This window comes from Lissotriton vulgaris, chromosome 11 (genome assembly GCF_964263255.1).
Source record: "Lissotriton vulgaris chromosome 11, aLisVul1.2, whole genome shotgun sequence".
Taxonomy (NCBI): Eukaryota; Metazoa; Chordata; class Amphibia; order Caudata; family Salamandridae; genus Lissotriton; species Lissotriton vulgaris.
Window position 1 is genome coordinate 948,546,102 of NC_141699.1, and position 16,411 is coordinate 948,562,512.

The following is a 16,411-nucleotide window of genomic DNA, read 5'->3' on the forward strand; positions in this document are numbered from 1 at the left end:
CTTTACCCAGAGATGGGGCTGGCAAAACAACTGCTCGTCTACAGTCTTACAAGTGCCTGGCATCTGACCCATTCAGACCCAGCCCTATCAGCCCTAGAGAGGGCTTGCCTGTTTGAAGACGTCTGCTTTTAAACTGACATTTTTGCAGGGCTTCTTCTCAGCCCCCAGGTGTTGGCAGGTAGGAGTTTACTCCCCTAAAAACACGCACATCTCATCTGAGCTCCTGTTTCCTGTCATTACATTTGCAAGATCTATTTGTTATGGTTCAGGCTTGTTTGGTTAGTTTTCCTGCCACCCCTACCCTTCCCTATCGCCTGCTTGCAAAAAGCTGCAGGCAGGCAATCAACTCTCTGTATGGAAAGGAAAGCTCACAGCCCAAGTTTCCCTTCACATGGAGATACCAAAAAGATGTCCCCATCAGCCTCATTCAGTTTCTCAGGTGTTCACGTCTATTCTTCTTCACAGGAAGTCAAAATACTCGGTGGGCACCAGTACAGCATCTCTTCAGCACCAGCGCAGCACCAACTCACCATCAGCACAGCATCACCTGAGCATCTCCAATGCATCACTCATCTCCACCTCAGTATCACTCTGCACCACCTGGGCACTACCTACCCACAAGGACACCAACACCTCATAATCACTCAGTACAACCTCAGCGCCTTCTCAGCATCAGCTTCAGAACAGCACCAACTCAGCATCACTCGGCACCTCCTCCGCACCACCAAAGCATTACTCAGTACAACCTGAGCACCACTTCTGCACAAGCACACCAACTCCTCAGTATCACTCTGCACCACCTCATCACCAGCACAGCACCACTTCGGCACAATCGCAGCCCCACCTCATCAGCAATTCAGAACCAACGAAGCACCACTGCAACATCAGCGCAGCACCAGCTCAGCATCAGCGAAGCATCCCCTCACCATAGCACCAAGCAAGCATCGCTCAGCACCACCTGAGCACCAGTTCTGCACCACCCCAGTATCACTCCGCATCACCTCTGCACCAGCGCACCACCGCCTCAGCACCACCTGAGTATCACTCAACACCACCTCAGTCTGCCATCGGAATCTGACATCTGTTGATTCTCCCCTAGTATCCGTCCTCTGCTCATGTTGTAATTCAGGTACTATTTCCCAACCCTCCACCCTCCCGTTGTTTATGGTCCCCCCCCCCCCCTCCCCCCTCCCATAACAAAACAAAAAGCTATAACAATTAAGTATTAGAACAGGTAGGAAGAAGTTGCAAGCATTGCAAGGGCAAACAAAATGAGAAGACTTTTTTTATGTTCATTATTTTTTTAACAGGGTTGTTCAGTTGTATATAACGTCTTTTTGTTATTTATAAAGTAGCAAAAATGCTTATAACACTTTTTAATCATAACCTTTCAGCATGCTGCACAGCAGCCACAGTGGTCTACAACATATCATAACAACATTGCCAAAGCCAATAGCTCTGGCTAAACACTTATAAGGTCCCAAAGATGAGACCTATTGACTATGCCAATGCTTCTTAATTCTTCACTTCCTAGGCCCTGTCCCTTTGTAAGGTTTTAATGGGAAGGTGATGGGTGTTGAGCATGAGTGGCACACATTTTATGGTCACAACGAGAATGGGGTATCATGACAACAAATATTGTAGTAGGATCAGTATCAAGGACTTGACAGTAATCAGAGTTATACTGTTTAATATATGTATTACTTTTGTAATAGGTACCATAACTTTGCTGTTGTTGAGCGGCTTGGCATGGGTTCATTACACCAGTTTACATATTACTCACCACAGACCCATTAGTCTCAATGGACTTCTCGCTGTTTCTTGTATTTACATTTTGTCCTAATGGTATCGTCAGGGTTGCCTACAGTATGAAAAAGAAAGCGCTCTACAAATTGTGCATAACAACATCTTCTTATATATACTCTTATGCTCAATTTTTATTTGGGGGGGGGTGGGCAGAGACAATTATTCTGGAGTACCTTGGGAGATGAGTCTTTGCTGTCACATTTAAATCCTATGTCAAGTAATGTCTGTCTTTGCATTTTTAGGTACTTTAATGAGGGAACAGTTCTGACACACTATGCAGATGTTCTTGCTCTTCTGGTCCGATTAAGACAGCTGTGTTGTCATCCGCATCTTGTCACTAATACTTCCTCTTCTAATGCTCCTTCAGGTTGGTACATTCATATTTTATGTGCATTTTGTATTAAACCGGAACCCTGAAATCTTGTTTCTTAATATAAGTATCTCCCACTCCAGTTTGTCCTATGTATTACTATTATGTGAATTCTTCATATTTCAACACAGTTTTTGATGTATTTAAAACACGAGGCACTTTTGCTTGGAGTGCTACCCAATAGGAACACTTTCTGCCTCATGGGTTTATTTCACCTGTCCAATGGCACTGGGATTTTTTTGCCTCAGAGTGCACATTGATCCAGTATGGCTAGAATGTATTTTTCTTGCACTCATCTTATTATTTCTTTTCTTGTCTTGTCTCGCCATAGTCCCCTCTCTTCATAAATAAATAGCTTTATTGGGTGGGCTCCTGAACACATATAGACTGATTGATTCAACTCCTGCGCCAATATCCTCCCTGGCATTGTGTTGGAGAGGGGTACTAGATAATTTTATAATCAAATGTACAGAGCATTGGCAAAGCCTTTAGGCAACGTTTTACATCATGGGTGAGATGGGTAGCATTCCCCTCCCCCCACAAAAAAGCACACAAAAAGAGACCCAGTAACACAGCTGCATCATTTTCCAGGTGAATGAAAATTGGTGTGTGTGTGGGTGTGGGTGTGGGTGTGGGTGTGGGTGTGTGTGTGGGTGTGGGTGTGGGTGTGTGTGTGTGTGTGTGTGTGTGTGTGTGTGTGTGTGTGTGTATGTGTGTGTGTGTGTGTGAGCTCATGTGCGCCTACAAAATTGCGCAGGCACAATTTTTTCATTTTTTTATTATTATTTACAGATGCTGCTAAAACATTAAAATAAAGCAATGTGAACACTTTTTTCCCCTTGCTTTTTGTAGATGGATGGTTCGGCAGCAATTTAGTGTGAAGGGCCCCCAACCCCACCAAAAAAAGTAAAAAATATTTTTTCAAAAGATAATGGGTGGGGTTTGCAGTGGTGGGGAAAGGCAACACACAAAGGAGAGCAGCACAGGAAGACAGTGCGAGAAGCTCGCAGGCGAGAAAGTGACATACAGCGAGGGGGAGACAGGGAGTTTGGCAGAGAGAAGCACACAAGAGAGAGCTCGCAACATGAGGGAGACAGCAGCACAGAGCTTAGAGTGGGTATTTGGCAGAAGCAGCACTCAAGGAAGAGAGCTGAAACACAAATGGAGTGCTTCGGCAAAAAGACAAAAGTGGCCAGTCAGAGAGATTGGTACAAGGCTATGCACAAGATGGACCAGCTCTATATAGGAAAGCCATTATAAATACGACGCAATAAAGCTAACCAATGGTTAGCAGTGGGCGGGCTAAACACCCCTGTAAGTTCTTGGTAAGCCCACATTGTGTGTTCTGCAACAACAGTGTTTGCTGTGTGGTGGGCTCAACTTAAAAACAAAATAACCGCCATCCCACACAGCATGAACTAGGGAGTGTGTAGCAGGGTGCTAACCCGGGGAGTTATGCTATCTATAATTTAAGGGTCTGTTTTTCAATATTTAACTTCTGCAAACTTAAGACAGCCTAAGAGAAGAGAAAAGTCAGGTTGATTGTTGCCGGGACAATTTAGTGAATGTGTGCTTCATGTACTGTTAGAAAACGAGTTTCAACAATAAGTCCTACAAGTTGGAATGCTGCAAACGGTACACCCTAAAGAAGAGGAAACATTGCACAAGATTAAAAAAAGTACATCCGATAGGATGTTGTAAAAACTTTCAAAATGGGTGGTGCTGCCATCCATGTTATGTCATAGAAATCATAGGGGTTGTGTAAAATCCATGTGTTAATTCAAACCCTGTACTCTAGATACATACACAATTGGGAATTGGTTCACCTTAATCAGCCCCTGTAGAAGTGTACCCTAGGTACTCAGGGCATAGGTGCATCCAAGGCCTACCAGGGGTTGCAGCATGTATTATGCCCCCCCTGGCTGGCCAATCAAATAGACACAACTGGCTGATCACTCAGCTGGGGCATGGTCGTGTAATCACCCCTTGCTTAGATGTAGTATTCCTATACCTACATATATATAGACACACAGTAACCTACAAGTCACTCCTATGGCAGGCCTTAACAATCCTGGAGGCAGAGTGCTTGGTTATGTGTGAGATGGTACTCTAGCATGAGCTGAGCCTGTCTGCAGCTTTCGGAACCATGTCCTTATAGCTGTTCTATGATATTGCCATACCATATACTCTTAAGTGCATCATGAACCTCGCTGTTAAATGCTAATGTTGGTTTGGCTTTATTCAAACATGTCGTGTAAGGTGTCATACGCTTTGGAATACTACCCCCTCGCCAATTCTGGCGACGGGGTTAGCATTCCTCCCTTCTAGAGGGAGAAGACATGTTAGTTCTGACTATCCCGGTTAAAGTTAACCAGAGCCCCAGCGTCACAAAATGGACGCTGCTGCCACAGACACAAGTCTGACCTCCTGCTGCTGGGAGTCCTTCCAGTCACGTAGGTTTGGACAATATGTTTCCTGCCTGGAGAGGTGCGAGCACCACCCCAGACAGGACTTTGTATATTGGGACAGGGAGGTCTGAATAGAATGAGACACTGCCTGGGGCACACTAGGTGCTCCATGCATACCCCAGTTCAAACCGGTTGCTGGGGCACTCCAGCCCCAGCTCTGGTGCGAAACTCGACAAAGGAAGGGGGTGTAACCACCCATAGGAGGGACTTAGAAAGCAATCCAGCCCCTTTTAGTTGTATAAAGGTAGGAGCTGAGCCCCAGGACGTTAGATTTGATCCTGAACTGAAACTTGAAACGAAACTCTGGACCTTCAACGTTCTGCTGAAGCTGAATACTGAAGAATCTCCCTTATGGCCAAGGAGTGACCACCCTGGGCAACCAGGCACCATCCAGCCAATCAACTGCTTGCTTTGTCAACGCTCCCGCTGGGACCTGAGCACAGAGCCTGACAAGACCCAGACTTCCAAACCTCTCTGACCCTCTCTTCATGTCTGCAGCTTAGCTGAGATCCGTGGAGGCGACGAGACACGTGGGACCGGCCATCTTGAAAAGTCCACGACTTGCTAACTGTGCAGCTCCTGAGAAATCCTCGAAGCTGTGCACTGGGGATTGAGAAGCCCCGAATCCGAGCTCCACCTACGCCGAAGATCAGCCCTCCACACTCACGAGTTCTGTGTGGGGCCCTTCTGCTCGTGTTCTGCTCTATGCGTTGTCCGGTTGCTGGCCCATTGGCTAGTAGCCTCTGTGACGGCAATCCTTTTGAACCAACTCGCTGGTCTGGTTGCTCCAGACTGGCCCCAGCCTCCCTTGCTGGTCTGCATCAGAAGCCTTCTTTGAATCCTGCATGGGTTGCCTTTGCCAAGGCTTGTTGACTCCAATCCGGCAGCCGACTCCTCCATCTGCGAGAACCTTAGTGGGACAGCTCCTCTCCAGCATCTGGTCGTCCTCGACACCTCCTGGTCCGCGTGGCTGAAGAGACGAGCTTCAAGACAGCACCTGACGTTGTCTGGTTCCTTCCTGGTTCCACCCGGTCACTGGCTAGTGACCCAGACTCTGTCCCCTCTGCTTCCAGGTCTTCATCCTCGATCCACCCTTGGATCCACCCGGACATCTTCCTCCTGGTCGCCTGCAGCATCTTTCTCCACAGGCTCCATAGACTTCAACGACGAAACCCGACACTTCTTCACACCTATGCACCCGCTTCCTGTGGGTGAGATAACGCGAGTACTTCGGTGCTCCCAAGGGTATTGACTATCCACGTGTCTAGGTTTTTTGTTGTTTCCTTCTAGCTAGACCGGAAGTGCCCTAAATCCTTCTTTTTCTAAACTCTAAGTTCCATTGACTTAACATTGACTCTCCCGTGTGTGTAAAGACACTGCTCGCGCCGCCTGTGGGCCTCCTAATCATAACCTAAAGTTCAGATAGTGTAGCCCCAGCGATTCTCTAGGTGCTAGGCCTTTCCTTTTCTTGTGACGTGGTACTTATACCACTTTCTTGGTATATGGTTTGCTTCACCTCTAGGGCCTAACTGTATTTTGTGCAACTTAACGTATTCTGATTAAGTAACTTATGTGCTTTTGCCTCTGATCTCATAAAGAGCTCAGAGGAGTGTGTTAGTAAATAAATACATATATATTTTATATATATCCTGTGTGGTGTCCTTTCATTTGGTATTCAAGGGGTTACATATGGTAAAACAGCAGGCTTTACACGCCCTCAAGAGTCTTTTAGCCTAAGACTGTTCTGTCCATGCTACCACTAGGATAGCTGGTCTATAAGGTTGACTTACAACCATCACCATAAGGGTTGTTTGGACTGGCGCAAGGTGTTCACTAGAATAGTGAACATCATATACCAGGCCAACTTCTCACATTGGTGTACAGCGGTTGGGATTAGAGCTTGCTGTTGTTTTACCACTTGTAATCTTGAGCTCTCATTTGAAAGATGAAATAGGTACCTGTAGGTACATATGAAAACAAGTCTTAGTATACTTAAGTTCTACTGAACTTAGTTGTTGTAGAGCCTGGGCCTAGCACACCCTGACTACAACTCCTAGAGAGGTTCTGTAGTAAAACAAATAGTGTAGGTAGGTGCAACACCCCACCTCACTAGAAACCATGTCTCATCCGGAGAACCCCAGTGGTTCTCTGCCTGCAGAGGTAGATCCCTTGAGGACTGCCTCGAGATATGAAGCCTTAGCCTTCCAAGAATTGAGACAATTGTGTACTTCTAGAAGGCTAAAACAGGGTTCAAACCCTACCATCAAGTTCCTGTTTGAGCTCTTAGAAGAATATGATGCTTAACAGCCACCGAAGACCGGTGACACAGGTAGTCCAGATGAAGTCTTTCCATCTTCAGATGATAATACTGATACTCCTGTACCAGAGGAAGAAGAGGGGGTAGAAGAAGATGATTCTGATCTTGAGGTAAACAGCCAGGTCCCAGTCAGAAGACTTAGCCAGGCTAACTTAAGCATACATGGGAGTCAGTATGGGCAGCCCCTATACAGACCCCTAAGTGGGCTTAACCAGAGGCAGAGAAGAGTAAGATCCCATTCCAGGGACTCTCTCCAATCTCATGCATCAAATGGCTCTCATGGCCCTGCTCAGAGAGGGATGACCTCCCCTCAGAGAAGGGAGTATGAGGCCAAAATGAAAGAGGCTGCTCTGAGGATTGAGAGGCAAGAACTAGAAGTTGCCTTGGCCAAAGAGAAGCTTGCTCGTGCTAGAGAGCATAGAGAAAGTGGGTTAGAACCCACTGGTGGCAGCAATATCCCTAAGGATAAAGATAGGTACTATGAAAATAGACACCTAAGCAAGATTCTGCCCCCCTACAAAGAAGGGGATGACATCCACAAAAGGATTACTGCTTTTGAGAGGGCCTGCAAAGTGCAGCAGGTACCCCAAAGTCATTGGGCAGCAATCTTATGGCTCTCCTTTTCAGAAAAAGGTAGAGACAAGCTCCTCCCAGTTAGTGATGGGGATGCTAACAACTACTCTGTCCTGAAGAGTGCTCTGATTGAGGGTTTGGCCTAACCATTGAACAATATAGGTTGATGTTCAGAGATACCCAGAAGACACAGGATCAGGACTGGACTGATTTAGTTGATTGTGCCACTAAGACTCTGGAAGGCTGGTTATTGGGAAGTCAAGTTAGGGACTATACAGGATTGTATAATTTGATTATCAGAGAGCAAATCCTTAGCAACTGTCAAAACCAGTTATTGCATCAGTACCTGATTGACTCTGATCTGACCTCTCCCCAAGAATTGGGAAAGAAGGCAGACAAATGGGTCAGAACCAGGATCAAGCAGAAAAACCAGAACCAATGGGGTGATCAGAAAAAGGCAGACCAGAAGGGTAATGAACAGAAACAAAAAGACCAGAAGTCTTCACCAGGCCCCCAAAAGGCACAGGGGGAGGGTGGCTCCAAAAAGAACAAACAAAAACAAGAAGATCCAAAGAAGCCCTGGTGTGGATACTGTAAATCGGTCTCTCACTGGTTTAGTGAGTGCACCAAGAAGGGCACAGCACCAACCACCATTGCCCCTTAGGCAACTGTTCCCCCTAGTCCAGCTGTTAGTGGTGGTTCCCAGCAAAAGGGTGTAGTAGGTTTAACCCTGGGAACTGAGGTGGACTCTGGCCTAGTCAGAGTACCAACTCAGGCTGTTCTTGTCTGTGATGGGGTCATAGCAATGCCCTCTACTGTAAGTCCCAGTAATCTGAGCAAGTACAGACAGACACCTTTTATAAATGACAAAATGGCTCAGGCCTACAGGGACACATGTGCCAGTGTCACCATGGTGACACCTAACTTTGTGAACCCTGATCAGATCTTACTAGGTGAGACCTACCTAGTGACCAACGCTAGCAATGCCACTACCTCCCATAGTATTTCAGTTGTTAACTTCTCCTGGGGAGGGGTAATTGGCCTCAAAAGAGTTGTTGTGAGTTCAGACCTTCCAGTAGAGTGTCTGTTAGGTAATGATCTTGAAACCTCAGTTTGGTCTGAGGTGGAGTATAGGACCCATGCAGAAATGCTGGGAATTTCAGCACATGTCCTTGCTGTGACCAGGTCACAGGCCAAAAAGTGCTTACCTGAACAAGTGCTGGATCTTGGAACAATAGACCAGACACTACCCAAGAGAAAGAGCAACAGGGTTAAGGCAGTGCCTTCCCCCCTGCCTCAGGTTGAGGATCAGCCCTCCCAGGAGGATGATTCTGAGATCCAAGAGGGAACTGTCCTAGAAGAGCTTGAGCCTGATCAGGTTGAGTTTCTTGGGACAGGGGGACCCTCAAGGGCAGATCTGAGGCAGGCACAATTAGATTGTTCCTCTCTTGAACCCCTCAGACAGCAGGCTGCTGCTGAGGCTGCTGGGAATGCTCAAGGTACCCATAAAGTGTATTGGGATGATGAGCTCCTTTATTCGGAGGCTAGAGACCCCAAGCCTGGTGCTTCCAGGTGGTTGGTTATTCCTCTGCAATTTAGGGGCTTCCTTCTTACCTTGGCCCATGATATTCCCCCACCAGGACACCTGGGCCAGAACAAAACTTGGGACAGATTTGTCCCTCACTTTCACTGGCCCCATATGTCAGAAGATTCCAAGGAGTTTTGTCGCTCCTGTGTTACCTGCCAAGACAGTGGCAAATCAGGTGGCACAACAAAGGCCCCCATCATACCACTACCTGTGGTGGGGGTAACCTTTGAAAGAGTGGGGATTGACATTGTAGGACCAATAGACCCCCAAACAGCATCTGGTCACAGATTTATACTGGTGGTAGTGGAGCATGCCACCAGGTATCCAGAAGCTATTCCCTTGAGGACCACAACAGCTCCAGTTGTGGCTAGGGCCCTACTTGGAGTTTTCTCCAGAGTGGGGTTTCCAAAGGAGGTTGTCTCTGACAGAGGTGCAAACTTCATGTCAGGATATTTAACTGAAATGTGGAAGGAGTGTGGTGTCAACTATAAGTTCACCACCCCCTATCACCCACAGTGTAATGGGCTTGTGGAGAGATTCAACAAGACCCTCAAAGGGATGATAAAAGGGTTACCAGAAAAGCTGAGGCGAAGATGGGACATCCTTTTACCCTGCCTTCTGTTTGCTTACAGAGAGGTCCCACAAAAAGGGGTTGGCTACAGCCCTTTTGAGCTTTTGTTTGGGCATCCTGTAAGAGGACCCCTATATCTTGTGAAGGAAGGATGGGAGTTACCTCTCAAAAAGCCTAAACTTGACATAGCGGACTATGTACTTGGTCTCCGCTCCAGGATGGCTGAATATATGGAGAAGGCTTCCAAAAACCTTGAGGCCAGCCAAGAACTTCAGAAAGCTTGGCATGACCAAAAGGCTGTGCTGACTGTGTACCAGTCAGGACAGAAAGTGTGGGTGTTTAGAGCCAGTGGCCCCAGCAGCACTCCAGGACAAATGGTCTGGACCCCATACAATAGTTGAACAGAAGGGAGATGTCCCCTACTTGGTGGACCTTGGGACTCCCAGAAGCCCCCACAGGGTGCTTCATGTCAACAGACTAAAAGCATTTGTCGACAGGGCAGACATGGGCTTGCTCATGGCTACAGATGAGGGGCAGGAGGAAGAGTGTGACCCTCTCCCAGACCTGCTTACTCAGAACCCTGATGATGGTTCAGTGGATGGTGTAGTCTTTGCAGACAGCCTCTGACCATCAGCAACAGGACTGCTGACAAGTTCTTCAGTCCTTCAGACATCTGTTTTCCCTGACCCCAAGTCAGACAAGCTGGTGCACCCATGAGGTGGACACTTGTGACAGCCTGCCTGTCAAGAGTAAAATCTACAGGCAACCTGACCATGTCAGGGACTGCATTAGGACAGAGGTCCAAAGGATGTTGGAGCTGGGAGTTATTCAGCCCTCAGAGAGCCCTTGGGCCAGTCCAGTAGTCCTTGTGCCAAAACCTCACACCCAAGATGGTAAGAGGGAGATGAGGTTTTGTGTAGACTACAGAGGTCTCAATGCTGTCACTAGGACAGATGCCCACCCCATCCCCAGGGCAGATGAGCCCATTGATAGATTAGCTTCTGCCAAGTTCTTGAGCACAATCTGACCTGACAGCAGGCTACTGGCAAATCAGATTAGCTGAGAATGCAAAAGCCAAGACAGCATTTTTGACCCCAGGAGGACATTATCAATTTGTGGTAATGCCCTTTGGTTTGAAGAATGAACCCGCCACTTTCCAAAGGCTGGTGAATCAAGTTCTCAGAGGACTCTATGACTATCGTGCAGCTTATCTAGATGATATTGCTGTCTTAAGCTCCACCTGGGAGGATCACCTGGCCCACCTGAGGGATGTTTTAGAGGCCCTGCAAAAGGCAGGCCTCACTATCAAGGCTACAAAGTGCCAGATAGGGCAGAGCAAGGTTGTGTACCTGGGCCACCTAGTAGGTGGGGGTCAGTTTCAACCACTGGAGAACAAGATCCAGACCATCAGAGACTGGACTCCTCCAATCACCCAGACACAGGTCAGAGCTTTATTGGGCCTGTCTGGGTATTACAGGAAGTTTGTGAAAAACTATGGGTCCATTGTGACACCACTGAATGATTTAACTTCCAAAAAGATGCCAAAGAAAGTTCAGTGGACAGTTAGCTGTCAAAAGGCATTTGATGACCTGAAGCAGGCCATGTGTACTGCGCCTATTCTGAAAAGTCCAGATTACTCCAAAGAGTTCATAGTCCAAACAGATGCTTCTGAGTTGGGTGTGAGAGCTGTACTTTCAAAACTGAATATAGATGGTCAAGACCAGCCCATTGCTTTCATAAGCAGAAGGCTGACCCCTAGAGAGAAACGTTGGTCAGCTATAGAGAGGGAGGCCTTTGCTGTGGTTTGGGCCCTGAAGAAGCTGAGGCCATACTTGTTTGGCACTCACTTCAAGATTCAGACAGACCACAAGCCCCTCCTATGGTTATATCAGATGAAGGGTGAAAATCCCAAAATTCTTAGGTGGTCCATTTCCCTACGGGGGATGGACTTTACAGTGGAACATAGACCTGGGACTGACCATGCAAATGCAGATGGACTCTCCAGATATTCCCACTTGGAACATGAAGACTCAACTGGTCAAGGTTAGTTTAATATCCCTAAGTTTGGGGGATGGGTTGCGTAGGAGAGTAGGGTCTGCTTCCTATGGTCACCCCCACTTTTTGCTTTTGCTTTACTGGTTTTCGACTTAGATGTGGCTGTGGGCCTGCTAATCAGACCCACAGCCCAGATGCACTCTCTCTAAATTCAAACTCTGTACTCTAGGTACATACACAATTGGGAATTGGTTCACCTTATCAGCCCCTGTAGAAGTGTACCCTAGGTACTCAGGGCATAGGTGCACCCAAGGCCTACCAGGGGCTGCAGCATGTATTATGCCCCCCCTGGCTGGCCACTCAAATAGACACAACTGGCTGATCACTCAGCTGGGGCAAGGTCTTTTAATCACCCCTTGCTTAGGTGTAGTATTCCTATACCTACATATATATATATAGACACACAGTAACCTAGAAGTCACTCCTATGGCAGGCCTTAACGAGCCTGGAGGCAGAGTGCTTGGTTATGTGTGAGATGGTGCTCTAGCATGAGCTGAGCCTGTCTGCATCTTTCGGAACCATCTCCTTATAGCTGTTCTATGATATTGCCATACCATATACTCTTAAGTGCATTATGAACCTCGCGGTTAAATGCTAACTTTGGTTTGGCTTTATCCAAACATGTCGTGTAAGGTGTCATACGCTTTGGAATACTACCCCCTCGCCAATTCTGTTGACGGGCTAGCATTCCACCCTTCTAGAGGGCAAAGACATGTTAGTTCTTACTATCCCGGTTAAAGTTAACCAGAGCCCCAGCGTCACAAAATGGACGCTGCTGCCACAGACACAAGTCTGACCTCCTGCTGCTGGGAGTCCTTTCAGTCACGGAGGTTTGGACAATAGGTTTCCTGCCTAGAGAGGTGCGAGCACCACCCTAGACAGGACTTTGTGTATTGGGACAGGGAGGGCTGTATGGAATGAGACACTGCCTGGGGCACACTAGGTGCTCCATGCATACCCCAGTTCAAACCGGTTGCTGGGGCACTCCAGCCCCAGCTCTGGAGCGAAACTGGACAAAGGAAAGGAGGTGTAACCACCCCCCTTCCTGGTCCCACCCATAGGAGGGACCTGGAAAGCAATCCAGCCCCTTTTAGTTGTATAAAGGTAGGAGCTGAGCCCCAGGACTTTAGATTTGATCCTGAACTGAAACTTGAAACAAAACTCTGGACCTTCGACGTTCTGCTGAAGTTGAAGACTGAAGAATCTCCCTTGTGGCCAAGGAGTGACCACCCTGGGCAACCAGGTACCATCCAGCAAATCAACTGCTTGCTTTGTCGATGCTTCTGCCATGACCCGAGCGCAGAGCCTGACAAGACCCAGACTTCCAGACCTCTCTGACCCTCTCTTCACGTGTGCAGCATAGCTGAGATCCCTGGAGGCGACGAGACACTTGGGCCCGGCCATCTTGAAAAGTCCACAACTTGCTAACTGTGCAGCTCCTGAGGAATCCTCGAAGCTGTGCACTTGGGATTGAGAAGCCCCGAATCCGAGCTCCACCTACACCGAAGATCAGCCCTCCACACTCCACGAGTTCTGCGTAGCGCCCTTCTGCTTGTGTTCTGCTTGACGCGTTGTCCGGTTGCTGGCCCGTTGGCTAGTAGCCTCTGTGATGACAATCCTTTTGAACCAACTCGCTGGTCTGGTTGCTCCAGACTGGCCCCAGCCTCCCTGCAAAGGTGAGGCCCCTCAGACCTTGCTGGTCTGCATCAGAAGCCTTCTTTGAATCCTGCTTGGGTTGCCTTTGCCAAGGCTTGTTGACTCCAATCCGGCAGTCAACTCCGCCAACTGCGAGAACCTTTGTGGGACAGCTCCTATCAGCATCTGGTCTTCCTCGATGCCTCCTGGTCCGCGTGGCTGAAGAGACAAGCTTCACGACAGCACCTGATTGCTCCTCAACGTTGTCTGGTTCCTTCCTGGTTCCACCCGGTCACTGGCTAGTGACTCAGACTCTGTCCCCTCTGCTTTCAGGTCTTCGTCATCCTCGATCCACCCTTGGATCCACCCGGACATCTTCCTCCTGGTTGCCTGCAGCATCTTTCTCCACAGGCTCCATAGACTTCAACGGCGAAACCCAACACATCTTCACACCTATGCACCCACTTCCTGTGGGTGAGGTAACGCAAGTACTTTGGTGCTCCCAAGGGAATTGACTATCCAAGTGTCTTGGTTTTTAGTTGTTTCCTTCTAGCTAGAACGGAAGTGTCCTAAATCCTTCTTTTTCTAAACTCTAAGTTCCCATTGACTTAACATTGACTCTCGCGTGTGTGTAAAGACACTGCACACGCCGCCTGTGGGCCTCCTACTCCTAACCTAAGTTTCAGATAGTGTAGCCCCAGCGATTCTCTAGGCCCTAGGCCTTTCCTTTTCCCGTGACGTGGTACTTATACCACTTTCTTAGTATGTGGTTTGCTTCGCCCCTAGGGCCTAACTGTATTTTGTGCAACTTAACGTATTCTGATTAAGTAACTTATGTGCTTTTGCCTCTGATCTCATAAAGAGCTCAGAGGAGTGTGTTAGTAAATAAATACATATATATTTTATATATATCCTTTGTGGTGTCCTTTCATTTGGTATTCAAGGGGTTACATATGGTAAAACAGCTGGCTTTACACGCCCTCAAGAGTCTTTTAGCCTAAGACTGTTCTGTCCATGCTACCACTGGATAGCTGGTCTATAAGGTTGACTTACAACCATCACCATCAGGGTTGTTTGGACTGGTGCAAGGTGTTCACTAGAATAGTGAACATCATATACCAAGCCAACTTCTCACAGGAAAGCTATTATAAATATGACGCAATAAAGATAACCAATGGTACGCAGTGGGCGGGCTAAACACCCCTGTAAGTTCTTGTTAAGCCCACATTATGTGTTCTGCAACCAGAGAGTGTTTGCTGTGTGGTGGGCTCAACTTGAAAACAAAATAACCGCCATCCCACACAGCATGAACTAGGTAGTGTGTAGCAAGGTGATAACCCTGGGAGTTATGCAATCTATAAATTAAAGGTCTGTTTTTCAATATTTAACTTCTGCAAACTTAAGACAGCCTAAGAGAAGAAAAAAGTCAGGTTGATTGTTGCCGGGACAATTTAGTGAATGTGTGCTTCATGTACTGTTAGAAAATGAGTTTCAACAATAAGTCCTACAAGTTGGAATGCTGCAAACTGTACACCCTAAAGAAGAGGAAACATTGCACAAGATTCAAAAAAGCACATCCAATAGGATGCTGTAACAACTTTCAAAATGGGTGGTGCTGCCATCCATGTTATGTCATAGAAATCATAGGGGTTGTGTAAAATCCATGTGTTACACAAGGGCTAGTAAATGAGCCACACCCATTCAACTGAAGAACGGTGGTTCAGTAGATTTTGTCTAGTGGTTCATAATGGAGCAATTTGCCCTAAATAAATTAGCAAAGTATGGCGTACTAGGGTGCTGGCTTTTACAAGAGCGCATGTTCCATTGAATGGTCACTATTTTTGCATCAGCGTCGTGCAGCTTTACTACTAAACCTATCTAGCGCAAAAACAATACAATGCTGAAATTGGATTTCTGTGCACATTTGTGCATTACACAAGTAAAGTGTCTTTGTTTGTTTTGATTTTATTAAAATCTTTGTTGCCCCAGTATTGGAACTTTCATAGATTCCCATGCTTTTGTATCATTCCCCGTTGTCTGAATGGGAGTCTCGGTAACAAAATAAAATAGCAGTAGGTACAAAAGAGAAAGACAAAGGCCTAGACCTTATTCCCTTTTGTATCATATCCGCCTCTTTTTGTAAAAGAGACCAAACTTAGGCATCAGCCAATCAGAAGAGCCTCACCCCTTAGAACCCTCCTGAAGAAATCTCAGAGCCTTAGATTTTCTACCGCACTTTGTGCTTAGGGAGTCTCCTTTGAGCTCTGCTCAGTCTCTACTCTTTCAGTAGTTTTTTCTTCAGGATTTCTCTCAAGTTGTTGGCTGTTCCTTCCAGAATGTCAGATAAAGAAAAGAAGAAGGCCCTTTTCAAGCCATGTTCCACCTGTGGCAAGAGAAGGCTATTTGTTGAGGATAAACTTAAGGATTGCATCTACTGCCTCTATCCTGATCATAAAGCTGCAGACTGTAAGATCTGCCGCACTTTTTCAACCAAGACCTTTCGGGATCGTGAGGGTAGGCATCTTACATGGCTCCAGAAATTGAAGTCCAGGAAGGACACAGTCTCCAGTGATGAGGACTCTTCTTCAGCGTCATCAGCTAGAAGGTCAGTCAAAAGGGGTAGGGGTTCCCCTTGTTCTTCTGTGGAGCATCCTTCTAAGGCCTCAAAAAAGACCCCCAGAGAGTCTGAGAGCCAAGGTCCAGTCGAATCTCCTCACCATGGTGAAAAGGAGAGGGTAGGACCATCTACGCCTTCTTTGGGTATGAAGACTGTTCCAGCCTTCAAGAAACCCTCTTCTCAGTCTTCTGGGAAGTCTTCGTCGACAGTGGTGACGACGACAGTGTCGTCGTCGAAGGCTTCGATGGCGGCAACATTGACGGCAGGAACGTAGACGGTCTCGTCGTCTATGCCGTCTACGACGCCCATCTCCTCGTCGAGTGTTCTTTCGTCAACGACGACTGTTCCGTCAACGAGGCCGACGACGGCAGTATTAACAGCACCAGTGTCGACGGGATCGTCGACGATTTT

General features: G+C 47.3%; 1 protein-coding gene across 3 annotated transcripts in view; it reads left to right on the plus strand.

Moving 5' to 3' along the window:
- HLTF (helicase like transcription factor) overlaps positions 1 to 16,411 on the plus strand; it is a 416,132-nt gene that overhangs the window by 253,041 nt on the left and 146,680 nt on the right. For all 3 annotated transcript variants that reach the window (XM_086944107.1, XM_086944108.1, XM_086944109.1), the window contains one exon: positions 2,049 to 2,173. In XM_086944107.1, coding sequence (XP_086800233.1) covers positions 2,049 to 2,173 — 125 coding nt within the window. The remainder of the gene's footprint in view (positions 1 to 2,048; positions 2,174 to 16,411) is intronic.